The following is a 17,760-nucleotide window of genomic DNA, read 5'->3' on the forward strand; positions in this document are numbered from 1 at the left end:
TGAATTCTAGGTGATCTCGAAATTCTTATCTTCCCAAAACAGGCAAGCAGACAAACAGCCTTCTGTCAACCACTTGATAGTATATATGACATTGGATCAAAAAGCCTCTTCCCTTCCTTCCCTCTCCTTCCTCTGTCTTCCCTTCCTTTTCTCCCTCCCCTTTCCTTCCTTCTTCCTTCCCCTTTCTTCTCTTCCCTTCCCTCTCCTTCCCCTATCTTCCCTTTCTTCTCTCCCCTTCCTTTTCATCCCTCCTCCCCTATCTTCCCTTTCTTCTCTCCCCTTTCCTTCCCTTTCTTCTCTTTCTTCCCTTTCCTCTCCTTCCCTCTTCCCTTTCTTCCCTCTCCTTCCTCCTCTCCTTCCCCTATCTTCCCTCCCCTTCCTTTACTTCCCTCTCCTTCCCCTATTTTCCCCTTCTTCCTTCTCTTCCCCTGCCTTAACTTCCCCTACCTTCCCTCCCCTCCCCTCCCATTTCCTTCTCCTGTCTTCCCTTTCCTTCCATTTCTCCCTCTCCTTTCCCTATCTTCCCTTTCTTCCCCCCTCCTCTTTCCTTCCCCTCTTTCCTTTCCCTTTCTTCTCTTTCTTCCCTCTCCTTCCCCTATTTTTCCCTTCTTCCCTTCCCTTCCCCTGCCTTCCCTTCCCCCACCTTCCCTCCCCTCCCCTCCCATTTCCTTCCCCTGTCTTCCCTCTCCTTCCATTTCTTCCCTCTCCTTCGCCTATCTTCCCCTTCTTCCCTTCCCATCTTTCCTTCCCTTATCTTCCCTTTCTTCCCTCTCCTTCCCCTGGCTTCCTTTCCATTTTTCCCCTCTCCTTCCCCTATCTTCCCCTTCTTCCCTTCCCTTCCCCTGTCTTCTCTTCCCCTATCTTCCCTTTCTTTCTCTTCCTTTTCTTCCCTTCCATTTATCCCCTTTCCTCCCTCCCCTTCCCCTCTTCCCCTTCCCTTTCTTCCCTTCCCTTCATCATACACCCATTTGCAGTCCTTCCTCTTTACAGCCTTGAAGAATGGTTTAAAATCTGTTCGTGTTTATAAACATTTAAGCAGACAGCCCGAGGCTCCAGCAAACAATCCAACAACCAATAGCAGCAACAAAACACTAAAAAAAGCCAGCTGGATGTTTATAGCCTTTTATGAGAGACATTTTCGGAAAAAAGCTGGGTTCGTGGTGGATGTTGCCTGAGAGCACAGAGGGAACCATGCTCAGTGGCCCAATTAGCATGATGTGCATAACTTGACATTGGGAGAGAGCAGTGAGGCTGTTATGGGAACTCTCCAAACTGTTAGGGTTAGCAGTTAGCAATAGCAGTTGGACTTATATACCGCTTCATAGGGCTCTCAGCCCTCTCTAAGCGGTTTACAGAGTCAGCATATCACCCCCACACAATCTGGGTCCTCATTTCACCCACCTCGGAAGGATGGAAGGCTGAGTCAACCTTGAGCCGGTGAGATTAGAACCGCTGAACTGCAGATAACAGTCAGCTGAAGTGGCCTGCAGTACTGCACTCTAACCACTGCGCCACCTCGGCTCTTCTGGTTTAGCCAGCAAAAACCTTGGGTTGGTTTTGTGGCTAAAATAGTCCTCCCAATCAACAAATGCCCTCGGTGTTACATAACCTACATACCAAGGACTCAATTAATTCTCACATCTGAGATTGAGATGCAACCCCTGAGAGACCTGTAAAACTGGGCGCCTCTAGCAACTCACCTCTCCGTTCCTAGCCCTTATCATCTCAATGCTATGGCATCATTGTACCTTCCCTGAATGTCTCCAGAAGTAGGGAGGAAAATCCTCCCAGAATCCTAGAAGGGAATCTGAGAAAGGTCATTCAGGATGTGGACAGGACCTGACATCATCCAACACAATCCAACACAATCCAGAGGCTAAGAAACATCTTGATGGTCCACGGTCCATCTGATCTAGATCTCTCTGGAAGCCTTGGAAGGCCGAGGCTTCCCGAGAGCATGAAGCAAACTCTTCGTCCCAACAAAAACCCCTTTTATTAATTTACTGTAAATTCTGCTCATTCACATCCAGCAAAGTCTTTCAAGGGAGGATTTCCAGTCACAAACCTTATCTGGCTTGGAAAGCTGACAGGCTGATATCTGCAAAACTTGGCAAGGAGCCTCGAAGTGTCACGAACCAATTAAGCGAACTAATTGTCTCCTGCAAACTCCACTCCCCTTTCGCTCCACTTTTATTTCCTCTGGGAGGGGCCATTCACTGTCCACCTATGACCTTACTCCCAAGTCGACCTCTATTCTTTAGCTGCTCCCTTTGTCTGGCAACTCTGCGCATGCGCACACTGGGAACAGACTCCAGCTGTTCATCTGCCTCATTGATGTCTGACTCTAAAACATCTGATAACTGTCAGAAGGCCCTGGCCCCCTCTCTGCCTCCGACACAGAGCCCTCATCAGAGCCTCCAGGACTGGCCCATGTTCCTCCCCAACCACTGTCCGAATCTGCTGCCAGCTATGCTGGCTGCTGGAGTGCCACAACACTAGCCTCCAGCTGCTTATTATACTCAACCAGATGTTTAAAGACAATGAGCGTCCCCATTCCAACAAAGTATACTATAGGTAGTGTCTGGGTTAAGAACATCTGAATTATGGACAACTCATATTTTTGAAGGGGCTGCCAATTCCTAAAAATGGCAGACGGGGTTCTCCTTCCTTGAGCCAAGAAACCGCCAAAGCCAAGCGATGCTTGGATGAATCTCCGAAGCCACACATTTTGAGTACACAGCCTGTTTCCAGCAAGTTTCAGCATTTCCTGAAAGCATTGCGTGGCTCAAGGAAGGATGACACCATCTGCCATTTTTAGCACACACAGTCCATTTGTAAGCATGAATTCCAACTGACATACCGCATTTTCCGGAGTATAAGACGCACCTAGCTTTTGGGGAGGAAAACAAGGGAAAACAAATCTGCCTCAGCAATTTGCCTCCTTGCAGCAAATAGCAAACAGTACAGACGATATGCAATGTTTGTGGTGTTACATTTCACACTATACTTGTACAGTTGCAAATTGATGTGGCTTTCTGAAAGTATACGTTATTCTCTGCTATCTAAAATAAGATTACAATAGCACTGGGCCTCTTCAGATCAAGCATTTATTTTTTTTAAAAAGCATCATTTTGTTAAGTTGTCTAGAACAATAATAAAATAAAGCAGTCTTTAAAAATAAGTCTAATAATTTGAACATTCTAAAGGCATTTATAGTTATTGACAGACCTCCTTGCAGCAAACAGCAAACAGCCTGTTTCAATTTAGCCTGATTAGAAGGGGAAAAATTCTGCCTCTGCCTCCCAGCAATTTGCCTCCTTGCAGCAAACAGAGTGTTTCAGTTTCAATTTCAGTTAGCACGGGCCTCCCGATGATTAGCTGTTTCAGGCTGCAGGGATCACCATAGCCTATTGCTGCCTCCACAAGCCACATTTTCCTGTTTGCTGCAAGGAGGCAGAGGCCAAAGGGTGGGAGACAGTGGGTGAGTGGGGCTACATTCAGTGTATAAGATGCACCCAAAATTTCACCCTCTTTTAGGAGGGGAAAAAGGTGCCTCTTATACTCTGAAAAATACGGTACAGTTAGAGGCACAGTTAGGAAAGAAACTCATTCCTAATTCAGGGACTTTCTTTGCACCTCCTGACAGCCCCTTTATCAAGTTTCAAAGAAGTTCATGATGTCATGATCACAAGGTGACACTGTGAAACATTTGCACTGAAGGTTTTGGCCAACAGGATTCAGGAAGGGGAAGAAGCTACAGGTCTGGAACTCAAGCCAAGATAGCAAGATCTTCTGACATTTTCTAAAGAGCTAAAGGAAGGATGTCACAGGAGAATGAAGCCAGGCACGCAGTAACTATTATTAGTTCGAACAAATGCTACCCTGCAATTTCTCATTTAGCCTTTTTGGAAAGTCCTCTCTCAGGGGTGAGAAAGAATCTGTGCAATCAGCTCCATTCAATGAAGTATTGTTATCTCACCTTTGAGAGCCGGAGTGCAAAATGCACCATGCGTGTCTCTCCTGCCTCACTTGTGATGGTTACAGTGTCTTTGGATTTCTGTATTCACATCCTTCCTACAAATCCTGCATAATTGCTCTCTCTTAAGGCAGATAACGCTCTGCGTCCCTTTGAATAAGGTGACGCTAAATAATCCAGTGGTGAGATTCAATTTTTTTTGCTAACGGTTCTGTGGGCATGGCTTTGTGGGCATGGCAGGGGAAGGATACTGCGAAATCCGCATTCCCTCCCCACCTCCTAACCTGCTTTCCAACTCCATTCTCCTGTTCAGGGCAACAAAAGAAGATCAGCTGGGAGGCAGCCAGGGCGGGGCCAGCCTATTTGCCAGTTCTCCGAACTACTCAAAATGTCCGCTACCAGTTTTCTCCAGAACCTGTCAGAAATGGCTGAATCCCACCTCTGAGATGATCCAAAAGCTGAAGAGTTCCATCCTCAACATTTTCTCCAACCTAACTCAAATGGGCTGCTGAACACCCAGACAGTGACGTAGATGACCCTACACAAAAGGTGCCAGGTTTTGACCTTCCTCACCTGCATTGGTGAACTCTGAACAGGATCCGTACCCAACATAGTGCCTGTCAGGACTCACTGTTTAAGTGGGGTCTTGTCTCTACCCATCAATGTGACTGTGGGGCACCTCGACAAAATGTCCATCACATTGTGTCCAAATGTCCACCAAAAGCTTACAACAGACCAATGTCTGATTTTTTCAACACAGGTCCCCATGTCCTTGACTAGCTGGGTGAAGTGGACATTAACATTTGAACTACTATAAGTTCATGTATTTGCCATACTCTAAATAAATAAATCCCCAACCCTAGTTAGATGATCACATTTGAAAATGACAAATTAAGATCCCCCATAATTCACTAGTTTGGCTTTCAGATGATTGATCTCCTTGGCTGACACAGGAACTCTGGAGGAAGATGACATGCTTACCAACTGATTCTTCCTGTGCAGATGGAAGATGTCGCATTTTAATGATTCCCATATCAAAATTAAATCCATAGATACGGAACACCTGACCATCTAAAAACGGCTTCCCCAACCTCTGTATTCTCAAGACAGGTCAGTCAATAATTACCAGGCAGAGAGTAATGATGGGAGTTACAGTCTAACACAATGTTTCTCAGAAGCTTGGAGATAGGTGGACGTCAACTCCTAGAATTATTAGGGAGAAGTCTAGGAAGTTGGGGAATTCCGGAAGTTTGAAGACCACACATCCTTGAGTTGCTGAAGTTAAGAAGCACTGGTCTAATGCAGTGTTTCTCAACCTTGGGGACTTTAAGTCCTGTGGACTTCAACTCCCAGAATTCCCCAGCCAGCTATGCTGGCTGGGGGATTCTGGGAGTTGAGGTCCACAGGACTTAAAGTCCCCAAGGTTGAGAAACACTGGTCTAATGTATCTAGAGAGCACTAAGTGGAGAAAGATGGATAGAGGAGAAGAGTGATTTAGAGATGTCTGTCCCTACCATAACAATTCGGTGAACAATTACATCCCAAGGGATGTTTTTAAATAAGAGAATGAAACTACTTCGTGAAACAAGGCAACGTGTAATTCTGGTAGACATCTAAAAACATTAGGAAGCTCCAAATGCCCAAGGAGCTGCTGATATAATTCTACAGAGGAATTATTGAGTCTGTCATCTGCACCTCCATAACTGTCTGGTTTGGCTCTGCAACCTAACAAGACAGACACAGACTTCAGAGGATAATCAGAACTGCAGAAAAAAAACAAATTACTACCTTCCGTTGAGGACCTGCACACTGCACCAGTCAAAAAGAGGACTGTGAAATACTACAGACCCTTCACATCCTGGACATCAATTGTTTCAACTCCTACCTTCAAAATGATGCTATAGAGCATTGCACACCAAGACAACTAAACACAGGAACAGTTTTTCCCCCATGCCATCACTCTGCTAAACAAATAATTCCCTCAACACTGTCAAACTATTCACTAAGTCTGCATTACTATTACTATTAATCTTCTCATTGTTCCTATCACCCACCTCCTCCCACTTATGACTGTATGACTGTAACTTTGTCGCTTGTATCCTTACAATTTATATTGTTTCCTAGTATCATTTGATTGCTGATTTGTACCCTATATGACTATCATTAAGTGTTGTACCTTATGATTCGTGACAAATGCACACAAATTGCTTGTGTGTCCAATCACACTTGGCCAATAAATAATTCTATTCTATTCTATTCTATTCTATTCTATTCTATTCTATTCTATTCTATTCTATTCTATTCTATTCTATTCTATTCTATTCCACTCCACTCCACTCCACTCTACTCCACTCCATTTTAGCTTTGCTACGCTACTCTACTCTACTCTACTCTACTCTACTCTACTCTACTCTACTCTACTCTACTCTACTCTACTCTACTCTACTCTACTCTACTCTACTCTAAGATAGCCCTTAAGTCTTTAGCGTTGGCTGGCTTACTCACCCGAGCGATCAGTTCTCCAACCATGCCCGTCCACGTTCCGTTCGCCTCAGGGACTCCATACACTCCATCTCCCACCAGGTGGATCTTGTAGTTGAAGCGCAAAATGTCGGCGAGCTCCTTGAGCATGTCCACGCAGAAGCCTTCGTAGCGGTCGTTCCCGTCCAGCTCTTGATGGTTGCCCTTGAGCATTAAGTAAGGGTTTTCCTGCATTGAAACTGGGCAGCTGTCATTCTCATCTTAGCCACGGAGTTGCAACAGCACTAGATTCAGCACAAAGCGGGTGATAGGAGGGACTCATTGGGAATGTTTGGGAAGGGGGAACAAATCTCGGGGAATAGATTTACACCAGGCTTTCAAGTTATCTGGGGGATGCAGTAACTGCTAGCTAGATCCAAATGAGCAGATGTTCCTAGGTTTGGCAGACGGACAATGATCTCATTCCATGCAAGCAACAGTCTTGTCAGAAAAGTGGGAGTCTGTGGGCCATATATGTCACCTGCCATATGGGAGACAATATGTAGGGTGCAATACAGAGGTGGGTTCCTACCAGTTCGCACCTATTCAGTAGAACTGGTTCGTCAAATCTACCGAACCGGTTAGAAGAGGTTCCACCAGTGGACCCGGAAAGCAGGCCACACCTACAGAAGAGGTTCCAAAATTTTTTGAAACCCACCGCTGGTCCTTGGATATGATTATTCTACACTATGATGCTCATATTTATAAAACTCAGGGCCTCTGTGAAAGGTAAGGATGACTACTGCGTTTGTGGTGCAATCAGAACATGGCGTGTGTTGAAGTTGTTTTAACGCAAACCAAAGATGCCTTTTGAAAAACAAGATTACATCATATTCTTATGCATGCCAGTGCTGTGTGTGAGGTAATTTAAGGTGGTTCTGACAAGTGTCGTCGGCATCTTCATATCCGGTCACATGGGCGGCAAGCCACTCCCACAAAGGAGGCCACATAAGTGATAGCACATTGAACACTTTCCCACAAATGGGTGTTCTCCAAATGTGCTAGGAGTACAGCTTTTGGTGTTCCCGGTTAGCATTCTCGTTCTTGCCATCCTAACTGGTCTATGTGGCCACAAGTTGGAGAAAAAGCTGGTGCAAAGGACAATAAGAGGCCACGTTCTCAATTGCTCGAGAAGAAAAGGGGTCCTTTTGACCCTCCATGCTTACCAGGATGGTGGTGACAAGAAGCGTGGTGTTGAAGAGGCTCTCTGACACGTTGGTTGAGAAGATTTGGCTATCCATCGAAAGGCCCTTCGTAACATGCCAATGGCCGATCTACAAAGAGGAAGAGAAGAAAGGCGACTTATCAGAATAGATCTGCTTCTGTCATAGGGCCATATGCCATTCTGCAAATCACAGCGCTCAATGCTTCATTGGCTTTACAATATATTCAGTGGTGGGATTCAAATAATTTAACAACTGGTTCTCGATGTCAGCCTCTGCTTCGCTTACTTGCTATCAGCTGCCATAGAAACGGGGAAGGTGGGGGCATGGTATTTGGGATGGAAATAAATGGTACAGGAGGTGATATGGAAAAGGGAGTTTTCTTCTCACCATCTTCTGCGCATGCTGGTGGCCGGTGCTTGGACCTGGTCAAGGTCAACCGATCTGCATACCAACATGATGATGCCTTTTGGAGATGCAATCCACATGACACCTAAGGGAGTTGCAGATTGGACACTTGGGTGGGGTCATTGGAGGGAGGAGGGTAGGTTATCATTTGATATGTACTTGTTCGCGCCTTTCTGGCTCAGATCTTGCTTTACTTTCATTGCTATCTTTTCATAAGCAGTCAACGTATTTTAATTCCATAAACAATGGAGTTTGGAGTTTTCTTTCTTGGTTATTGATGGAGGCACGCCTGACATTCTGCCCTAATGACCAACTGGGTAGGCGGGGCTCTGTGGTCATGTGACTTGGTGGGCGTGGCCAACTCAACATCACTCAGGTTGATGGGCGCTTCGCCTTAGTTGTTACAATGTGATAAGGGTTAATCAGAGAGGCAGTTTCTGTAATCAGGGCAATAAAGATGAGGCTAGAAACAACACCAGAATGTTTCCTTCCTGCTTTCTTTGCAGGATTAGCCCTGTAAAGTGGGGAAAAAACAAAAGGAGATTTCTTCCAACAACCGGTTCTCCGAACTGGTTAGAAAGTTAACAACTGGTTCTCCTGAATAGGTGCGAACTGCCTGAATCCCACCACTGAATATATCATACCAGCATTATGTTGAAGAACTCTGCCATAACCGGGTCTTATCAAGCTTTGTCATAACCTCATTTAAAAAAAAAACAACATCTTGTGGCGATTGTTCCAAGTGTTCTACCATTACAGAAACTCTTATGCTTAGGATAAAAGGAAGTATCTTGGAACTTAACAAAATAACAGTTGGAAGGGACATTGGGTGTCTTCTAGCCCAACCCCTAGAACATTCAGACAAATTGTTATTCAGTCTCTTCTTAAAACCTTCCAGTGTTGGAGCACCCACAACCTCTGGGGGTAAGTCATTCCATTGATTAATTGTTCTGTCAAAAAATTTCTCCTCAATTCTAAGTTGCTTCTCTCCTTAATGAGTTTCCACCCATTGCTTCTTGTTTTAACCTCAGGTGTTTTGGAGAACAGCTTGACTCCCTCTCCTTTGTGGCAACCCCTGAGATATTGGAAGACTGCTATCATGTCTCCCCTGGTCCTTCTTTTCATCAAACTAGACATACCCAGTTCCTGCAACCGTTCTTCATCATACATTTTAGCCTCTGATCACTTTTGTTGCTCTTCTCTGCACTCTTTCTAAAGTTTCAGCATCTTTTTTTCAACTGAAGTGTTGAGATCAATGTAGGGAGCACTTTTCCTGCAACATTGCTGTTGCTTCTGCCCTCTGGAACATCTTGCCCCTGATGTAAGGTTGGCCTCAACCCTCCTATCTTTTTATAAGGGCCTAAAGTGCTGGCTCTGCCAGTTGGTTTGCGGTCCCAGTGAAGGAACAGCACAACAGCGGTGGTTGATTGAGTAACAACACACCCCACCTCCCCACTCCAATTATTTATATTTTATGTTCTGACCCCCTCCTCCGTCCAGTAATGACTGCTGAGACAAGCTGAACTGGAATGTCCTTTAATAGCAAGACACCAAAACCTCGGTGGTTGAAAGCCAAGCAAAACAAACAGATAAGGACCTTGGTAGCAACTCAGGCAACAATAAACACAGATAAGGCTTGGTAGCAATCCTGCCTGCCAAGCTCCCAGTACTGTCCTCCGACATTCAATCCTGCATTGACTTCTGCAAAGAGGGCCGTGTGCACAAGTAGCTTTTTATAGTCTAGAGAGGAGCCTAATGACTACCAGCTGAGTACAATCACCTCCTGTAATTGTGTAATTGTTCCTGACGCCTAGTAGCTCTTCGATGGCGTGCATCCAGGAACAACTCACTACTGGCCTCCGGCTCACTCTCCCTTGTCTCCTCCCCACTGGTCCAAGGCTCAGGTGCCTCCTGGTGGCCAACCAGTCTCTCTGCGCCCTGCTCGGAGTCGGAACCCTGTCCTGAGTCCTCCACATCCTCCAGAGCCGACTCATAGGGCCCCTCGCTGTCGGAGTCTGGTGGCAGTTCCAACGGCACCTGCCGGGCCACAACACACACACACACACACACACACACACACACACACACACACACACACACACACATATATATATTGAAACATACATGCATACATACATACATACGTACATACATATGTATGTATACTGTTTTCCCAAAAATAAGACCTCCTCAGATAATAAACCCAATTGGGCTTTATAAGCTAAAATATGCCCCCCCCAAAAAAAACCTCCCCGAAAATATTGCAACATAGCAGCAGCCATGATCCAAAAGATATATTAGGGCTTTCCTGGTTAGGTCTTATTTTCAGGGAAACATGGAGATATTTTTTACGAGTGCAAGCTGTCCAGAGTTACTCTGTGGTAAGATGGATGGCCAATACATTTTATACATAAAACAAATAAACATACATTAGCCAGGAGTAGATTTTCAGCTCCTCGACTGCCGAGGTGTAGCTTACTAACGTGCTTTAATATAAAAGCAAATTTTCCATGGTTTTGTTTGGTTACTAATGACTGTAGCCCCCTTTCCTCTGTAATTGCTTCCAAGAGATTAATTAACCCTTTGCTAATGATATCACTCAAGCTAATCAACCCCAAACATGCCAATAGCCAGTCTAAGCCGTTCTATCTCGGCTTCTGTTTTATTCTTCTTCAAACTAATTTACACTCTCCGGTGGCAATGGAATGGAGCCATACATCCTTTTTTGACACACTGTTTATGTGTGTTGTCATTTTTTCAACACACAAGACCGAGGAGACCTGAGCTCCCAATCCAATCAATCTCGGAGATCCGGTTTTAAGACTTGACCTTATTGCTTTAGGGGTGATCCTGGTGGACCTGCTAAGGTGCAACAGATAGGGGACAAGACCAGGGGTGTCAAACTTGATTTTATTGAGGGCCACATCAGGGTTGTGTTTGACCTTGGGGGGCCAGGATGGCCAGATCTAAGCAACCCATGGGCCAGATCTAAGCAACCCATGGGCCAGATCTAAGGATCCCATGGACCAGATCTAAGCAACCCATGGGCCAGATCTAAGCAATTCATGGGCCAGATCTAAGGAACCCATGGGCCATATCTAATCAACCCACGGGCCAGATCTAAGGAACCCATGGGACAGATCTAAGCAACCCATGGGACAGATCTAAGCAACCCATGGGACAGATCTAAGGAACCCACCATGGGCCAGATCTAAGCAACCCAGGGGCCAGATCTGGCCCACGGGCCTTGAGTTTGACACCCCTGCATTAGATCATTTTGCAAAGACATCCTTCGTGTCAGGCCTGGAAGCCATCTTTTGCATTAGGCCTTCAGGCCTGCCCCGTTTATTGCTGTGAGAAACTGGGAGGGGGGGCTGTATGGAGTGGGGTAGATATAGTCAAAATAACATTCCTTTCTCTTCCAGTCAAGGATGTCTTGCCCTGCACCTGGAGTGGCAGGAATGGGAGGCATCTCTAGTTTTGGACGGTGCCTGACTGGAACCATGTGATGGAGATGTGAGTGCTGGGCAGGGACTTGAACTTTCGTTTGGGTGGGGAAAACCTGGAAGCTTTCAGATTTGGGTTTTCCCAGATGTGCCAATAGGACATCTCTAATAAAATGGAACTTTGAGGAAACTCAAATCTCAGAGATTTTTCTTCCCCGTTAGGGGTGTTATTTGGAACCCGGACACTTCGAAGAACTCCAGCATTGCTTCCAGCAAGTGTTTGTATTGTTATATTACTGTGTTATTGTTGCATTACTATTTTGTTTGCCTTACGGCTGTCAGCTCACCCCAGTGGAATTGAGACACCCAATTTTTCCATTCATTCAACACCTCACATCCTTATTCTCTCTCCAAGCGCTTTATGGATATTATGATACTGACCCACAGTTCATTCTCCATATCGCCTGTTCTCTTCAAGCACATCAACTTTTCAAGTTCTGTACCTTTCATTTGTGAGATCAAAGACGGACAGAGAAGCAATTCGGGATCACAACGACGTAAAGACCTATAGGATGAGCAAGGAAGGAGTAAGGCACTTGTCAACCAGGCGAGATTGGCTCGATTTGGCTGGTGCAAACGCCTCAACAAAACTGCTCTTTAACAACTTGAAATCCCACTTCGGCTAATGTAATCATCAGTTTAAGTGGATTTTGGAACTCGATTAAGTGAACAAGTAATGAGGATATTAAGACCCGTGGTCCAGTGCAATTAGATTAGCGTTACCTACACCGGAACAAAGTTTTTGGAGAATCGTAGAGATTTCTCTGCTACGGCACTCCAGAACACATTCCTTCTCATCAGAGGTGGGTTGTTCCTGGTTTTAGAATTCAGACCCGGGTCGCAGAACCGGCAGCAACCCAGCCACACTGAGGTGCTCAACGGTGGCTACTTTAAGACTTGTGGACTTCAACTCCCAGAATTCCCCAACCAGCATTGCTGGCTGGGGAATTCTGGGAGTTGAAGTCCGCAGGTCTTAAAATTGCCAAGTTGGACACCTCTGACCTACGGAGGTGGTATTCAGCCAGTTCTGACTGGTTCTAGAGAACCATTAGCGGAAATTTTAAATAGTTTGAAGATCCAACAAATACCACTTCTGGCTGGCCCCGCCCTCATCTATTTGCTGCCTCCTGAGTCCCAGCTGATTTGCTTCCCAATTAGAGTTGGAAAGCAGATTAGTGGGGTGGGGAGAGAATATGGATTTTACTGTATCCTTGCCCTAGAGTGAGGTGGGAAGCAGAGGTAAGTTCCTACCATTTCGGACTGGTTCAGCTGAATAGGTAGTAACTTTGTGGCCTAAGTCACTGGAACCGGCAGTGACCTAGGCCTGCCACGCCCCCGAACTGGTTCTCTCAGCGATGCCGTAGGTACCACCATCTTGTTTTTATAGTTTCTACAATACTGCTCATGTGTGTGAAGTTGCGCGCACATGCGTGGCGCGTCCCTGAGCAAACCAGCAGTAGTAGCAGCCGGAACCCATTCCTGGTGGGAAGTGACGAGGATTTTGCAGTATACTTCCCCTGCCACGCCCACCAAGCCCACGCCCACCAAGCCACACCACGCCCACAGAACCAGTAGTAAAAAAAAAATTGAATCCCGCCACTGTTACACAATATTACCAAGAGATCCTACAACGTCTTCTCAGTGACTTTTACACATTCTGCACGCTGGATCAACGTTAGAGTCGAAAGTTGCCGCTTCGTAGATTAACACTCCTAGCTACAATATAATATTCCTCACTGCGGCCATCGTGCCCCTCGGTAACCAGAGCATTTATTTCTGGCCCCTGTCCCTCTTTCCCCCAGCCATTTAGAAACAGATTAGCTTTAATTCTGACAGCCCTCTAAGTCCATAATTTGTTCTTTCCCTGCTGGCATGCCCAAATTAATTGACTATTGTGGCGAGTTTCCTCTGACAACCCAGCGGAGTGACCCTTGCTTGTACAATGGTAGGCTAAATACATCTGTGCCTCAAGGTTATCCCATAACGTTCTGGGCTGACTCTGGCTATAAGCTCCATCTCTCAACGGCATGGTAATAGTCCTAATAGATCTCCCTCCCTGCCTTCTGTTGCTGAAGGTGAAGGCGTCCAAGATCATTAAAGCATCGAATTTGTCTCTCTCTCTCTCCCTCTCTGTCCCTCGTTCTCTCTCCTTCTCTTTTTCTCTGTGGGTCTATCCTTCCCTCTCTTTCTCTCTCCCTCTCCACCCCATCTCTCAGCTCTCTTTCTCCCCCTCTCTCCCTTCTCTCTTCCTGGGTCTTCTGTGAAGACACCCAAGAACATTAAAGCATAGAATTTGTCTCCCTCTCCCTCTCTGTCCCTCCTTCCCTCTCCCTCTCTCTTTCTCTCTTTCTGGCTCTCTCCTTCCCTCTTTCTCTTTCCCTCTCCATGCTATCTCCCTCCCTCCCTCTCTCCCTCCCTTCTCTCTTCCTGGGTCTCCTGTGAAGACATCCAAGAATATTAAAGCATAGAATTTGTCTCTCTCTCCCTCTCTGTTCCTCCTTCTCTCTCCCTCTCTCTTTCTCTCTTTCTGGCTCTCTCCTTCCCTCTCTTTCTCTTTCCCTCTCCATGCTATCTCTCTCTCTCCCTCTCTCTCTCCCTCCCTTCTCTCTTCCTGGGTCTCCTGTGAAGACATCCAAGAACTTTAAAGCATATAATTTGTCTCTCTCTCCCTCTCTGTTCCTCCTTCTCTCTCCCTCTCTCTTTCTTTCTGGCTCTCTCCTTCCCTCTCTTTCTCTTTCCCTCTCCATGCTATCTCTCTCCTCTCTCTCTCTCTCTCCCCTCCCTCCCTCTCTCCCTTCTCTGAGTCTCCTGTGAACAAGAACATTAAAGCATAGAACTTTTCTCTCCCTCCCTCTCTGTCCCTCCTTCTCTCTCCCTCCTTCGTTCTCTCTAGCTCTCTCCTTCCATCTCTTTCTCTATCCCTCTCCACCCTATCTCTAAGCTTTCTTTCTCTCTTTCTCCCCCTCTCTCTTCCTGTGTTTCCTGTGAAGACGTCCAAGAACATTAAAGCACAGAACTTTTCCCTCCCTCCCTCTCTTTCTCTCCCACTTTCCTTGTCTCTCCCTCCCCCTCTCTTTCCCGCTCTCCCTCTCTCCCCCCTTCCATCTCTCTTTCCCTCTCTCGCTCACCTATCTTTTCCCACTTATGACTATAACCATATTGCTTGTATCTTTACGATTTATATTGTTTTATTTTGTTTCGTAGTACGGTTTGATTGCTTATTAGTAACCTCTGACTATCAGTAAGTGTTTGTATCTTGTGATTCTTGATGAATGTATTTTATTTTTCATTATGTAGACTGAGAGTTATATTCTATTCTATTCTAGTCTATTTTATTCTATTCTTCATTCTTCATTCTTCATTCTTCATTCTTCTATTCTATTCTATTCTATTCTTCTATTCTATTCTTTATTCTTCTTTTCTATATTATTCTATTCTATTCTATTCTTCATTCTTCTATTCTATTCTATTTTTCATTCTTCTATTCTGTTCTTCATTCTTCTATTCTTTTCTTTTCTATTCTATTCTCAATAAAGATTCTCTTCTTTTCTGTCACACTCACAGTTATCTTCTACCCCAAAGAGTTTCCAGGCTCTTTCAAGAGAGGCCTAAAAAAGACCAGATGCATTTTCCAACAATTGGGAAACTGCCAACGGAACCAAACACAATTGATCCCAAGGGAACCTGACCCTGGCTGCATTCTCTGTGTTCCCCAGAGATCAAAACACGAGTTTCCATTCCTTTAAGGCCTTAAGCAGCCCTGAACCGACGGCCTTGGATATGGAGCAAATGCAGTCCTACGACTATGCGCCTTGAAATAAAAATAAGCTCATTTCGTGCTCCTGGCTATGTTTGTTAAGGCAGCTCCTTCTCCCCCCCCCCCCCCCCAGGGGGAAAAAATACCGTAATTATCATTTGCTCCTGAAGCTTCTAGTTAGCCGTTGCTTAGGGGACACAACGAGAAGAAAACTATCTGCAGAGGAGTTGATGGGGTAATTAGGCCAGGAACTCCTTGTCAATCTAAATGGCTTCACATCTCAGCCCCCCCAAATACTAATACGGTACAGATAACAAGCTGCAAAAATTCCAGCTGGGAAAACGTGTCAGGACCTTTATTGGCCTGAAAAGGAACGGCAGTGGAAATGGGGAGTTTCAGAATAATGTAAGACGAGGCATCTCATTTGAGCCTGCTTGAAAGAGGCATGTAATAGAGTAGAGAATTCCTGCTGGAGCTTCTGGTTACCAGCAACAGCAGCTGCTGGCGCCTCTAAAATATATGAGCACAAGGTTGCATTTCAGATTTGGTTCATTCGGGTGATAAAATGTTTCTTTGGGTTAGAAAGAATTCCCCTGGCATGGAGGAAGGCATAGTTATCTACCTTCTCCTAACCAAATCATTGACCCCTCTGGGTTTCTCTCTTTCTTTCTCTCTTTCTCTCGCTCTCTCTTTCTCTCTCTCTCTCTTTCTTCTCTCCATCCCTTCCTTGACTCTCTTTTTCCTCCTTCTTTCTTTCTTTCTTTCTTTCTTTCTTTCTTTCTTTCTTTCTTTCTTTCTTTCTTTCTTTCTCTCTCTCTTTACCTTCTTTCCTTTCTTTTCATTCCTTCTCATTCCTTCCTCCCTCCCTTCTTTTCCTTCCTTCTCTCTCTTTCCTTCCTTCCTTCATCCCTTCTTTTCCTTCCTTCCTTCTTTCTTTCCATTTCAAGAGCCGAGGTGGCGCAGTGGTTAGGGTGCAGTACTGCAGGCCATTTCAGCTGACTGTTATCTGCAGTTCAGCGGTTCTAATCTCACCGGCTCAGGGTTGACTCAGCCTCCTTCCATCCTTCCGAGGTGGGTGAAATGAGGACCTGGATTGTTGGGGGCAATATGCTGACTCTGTAAACCACTTAGAGAGGGCTGAAAGCCCTATGAAGTGGTATATAAGTCTAACTGCTATTGCTATTGCTTTCTTTCCTCTCTACCTCCATCTCTTCCTTGTCTTTCTTTTCCTTCCTTTCTTCCTACCCTTCCTTTCATCTTTCTTTCCTTCCTTCCTTCCCTTTTCCCTTCCTCTCTACCTCCCTCCCTCCTGCCCTCCCTTTTCTCTCTTTCCTTCCTTCCTTCCTTCCTTCCTTCCTTCCTTCCTTCCTTCCTTCCTTCCTTCCTTCCTTCCTTCCTTCCTTCCAATTTATTTTTCCATTTTATTGGTGGCCTACCTTCCCACAGGATGATAATATTGTTAGCCGTGACAATGTGTTTTTCCTGGTTTCCTTGTCCCACTGTCATTTCTAAACGGTGACTCTTGGTTTAGCCTGTGGCATACCCAGCATACCCAATTGTAATTCACTTACTAAATCATGGTTAACTGCCACGATTGAGCCCAGGCACATATTTCCAACAGATTTTTTTGGCCCTACTGTGAGGTGCCTCCAGTTTTGGGCTGCAAAACAGATGCTCTCCTGCTCAGATAAGATTATGAACACCACCTGAGCTAAAATGTTGGCCAAACCACACAACTTAAACGCAATTCTGATTCTAGGAAACCAAATGAATGTCCGCTCCAAAATTAAAAAAAAAAGATTCGATAGGCTCATTTTTATCCAGGCAGCAGCCAAGGCAATGACACAACATTTTTCTGCAAGCTGCAAACGGTACTCGGGTAGCTGGAGAATTCCTTCTCAAATACACTTAGCCAGCTTTGACTAAACTCAAAACCATGTTGAGGCCCGCTATGTAAATATATTAAATATTCAATCACTGAAGGCTGCTGGCCATTAGCGGGAAAGAGCAAGGATGAGAAAGCCTGAAGCACAACTAATTTGCCGGCTGCTAGGATTCGGGCGCAGCTTCAAAATTCACTGAATTTTTGAGCAGAGCCAGTGAACAGGGAGCCCAGGTGAAAGAGAGAGAAAGAAATTTTTAAAAAAATAAGAATGGTTAAAAACAACAACACCCATCCTGTTCTGACCGAGGCTTCCCAAGAGCATGAAGCAAACTCCTGGTCCCAACAAAAAAAAAACAACCCTTTTATTAATTTCCTGTGAATTCTGCTCATTCACATCCAGCAATGTCTTTCAAGGGAGGATTTACAGTCACAGACCTTATCTGGCTTGGAGAGCTGCCAGGCCGGTATCTGCAAAACTTGGCAAGGAGTCTCAGAGAGTCATAAACCAATTAAGTGAACTAATTGTCTCCTGCAAACTCCACTCC

The 17,760-nt window shown here is 45.3% G+C and overlaps 1 protein-coding gene across 1 annotated transcript in view; it reads right to left on the reverse strand.

Annotated features, from left to right (window-relative positions):
• Nucleotides 1–17,760, reverse strand: part of GRIK4 (glutamate ionotropic receptor kainate type subunit 4) — a 378,863-nt gene that overhangs the window by 46,850 nt on the left and 314,253 nt on the right. Inside the window, exons 11-12 of the mRNA XM_087706418.1 lie at nucleotides 7,663–7,770; nucleotides 6,482–6,685 (exon numbers count right to left, since the gene is read on the reverse strand). Coding sequence (XP_087562544.1) covers nucleotides 6,482–6,685; nucleotides 7,663–7,770 — 312 coding nt within the window. The remainder of the gene's footprint in view (nucleotides 1–6,481; nucleotides 6,686–7,662; nucleotides 7,771–17,760) is intronic.

Source organism: Thamnophis sirtalis, unplaced genomic scaffold (genome assembly GCF_051295495.1).
Source record: "Thamnophis sirtalis isolate CommonGarterSnake01/CBP01778 unplaced genomic scaffold, rThaSir2_p1.2 scaffold_2, whole genome shotgun sequence".
Classification (NCBI taxonomy): Eukaryota; Metazoa; Chordata; class Lepidosauria; order Squamata; family Natricidae; genus Thamnophis; species Thamnophis sirtalis.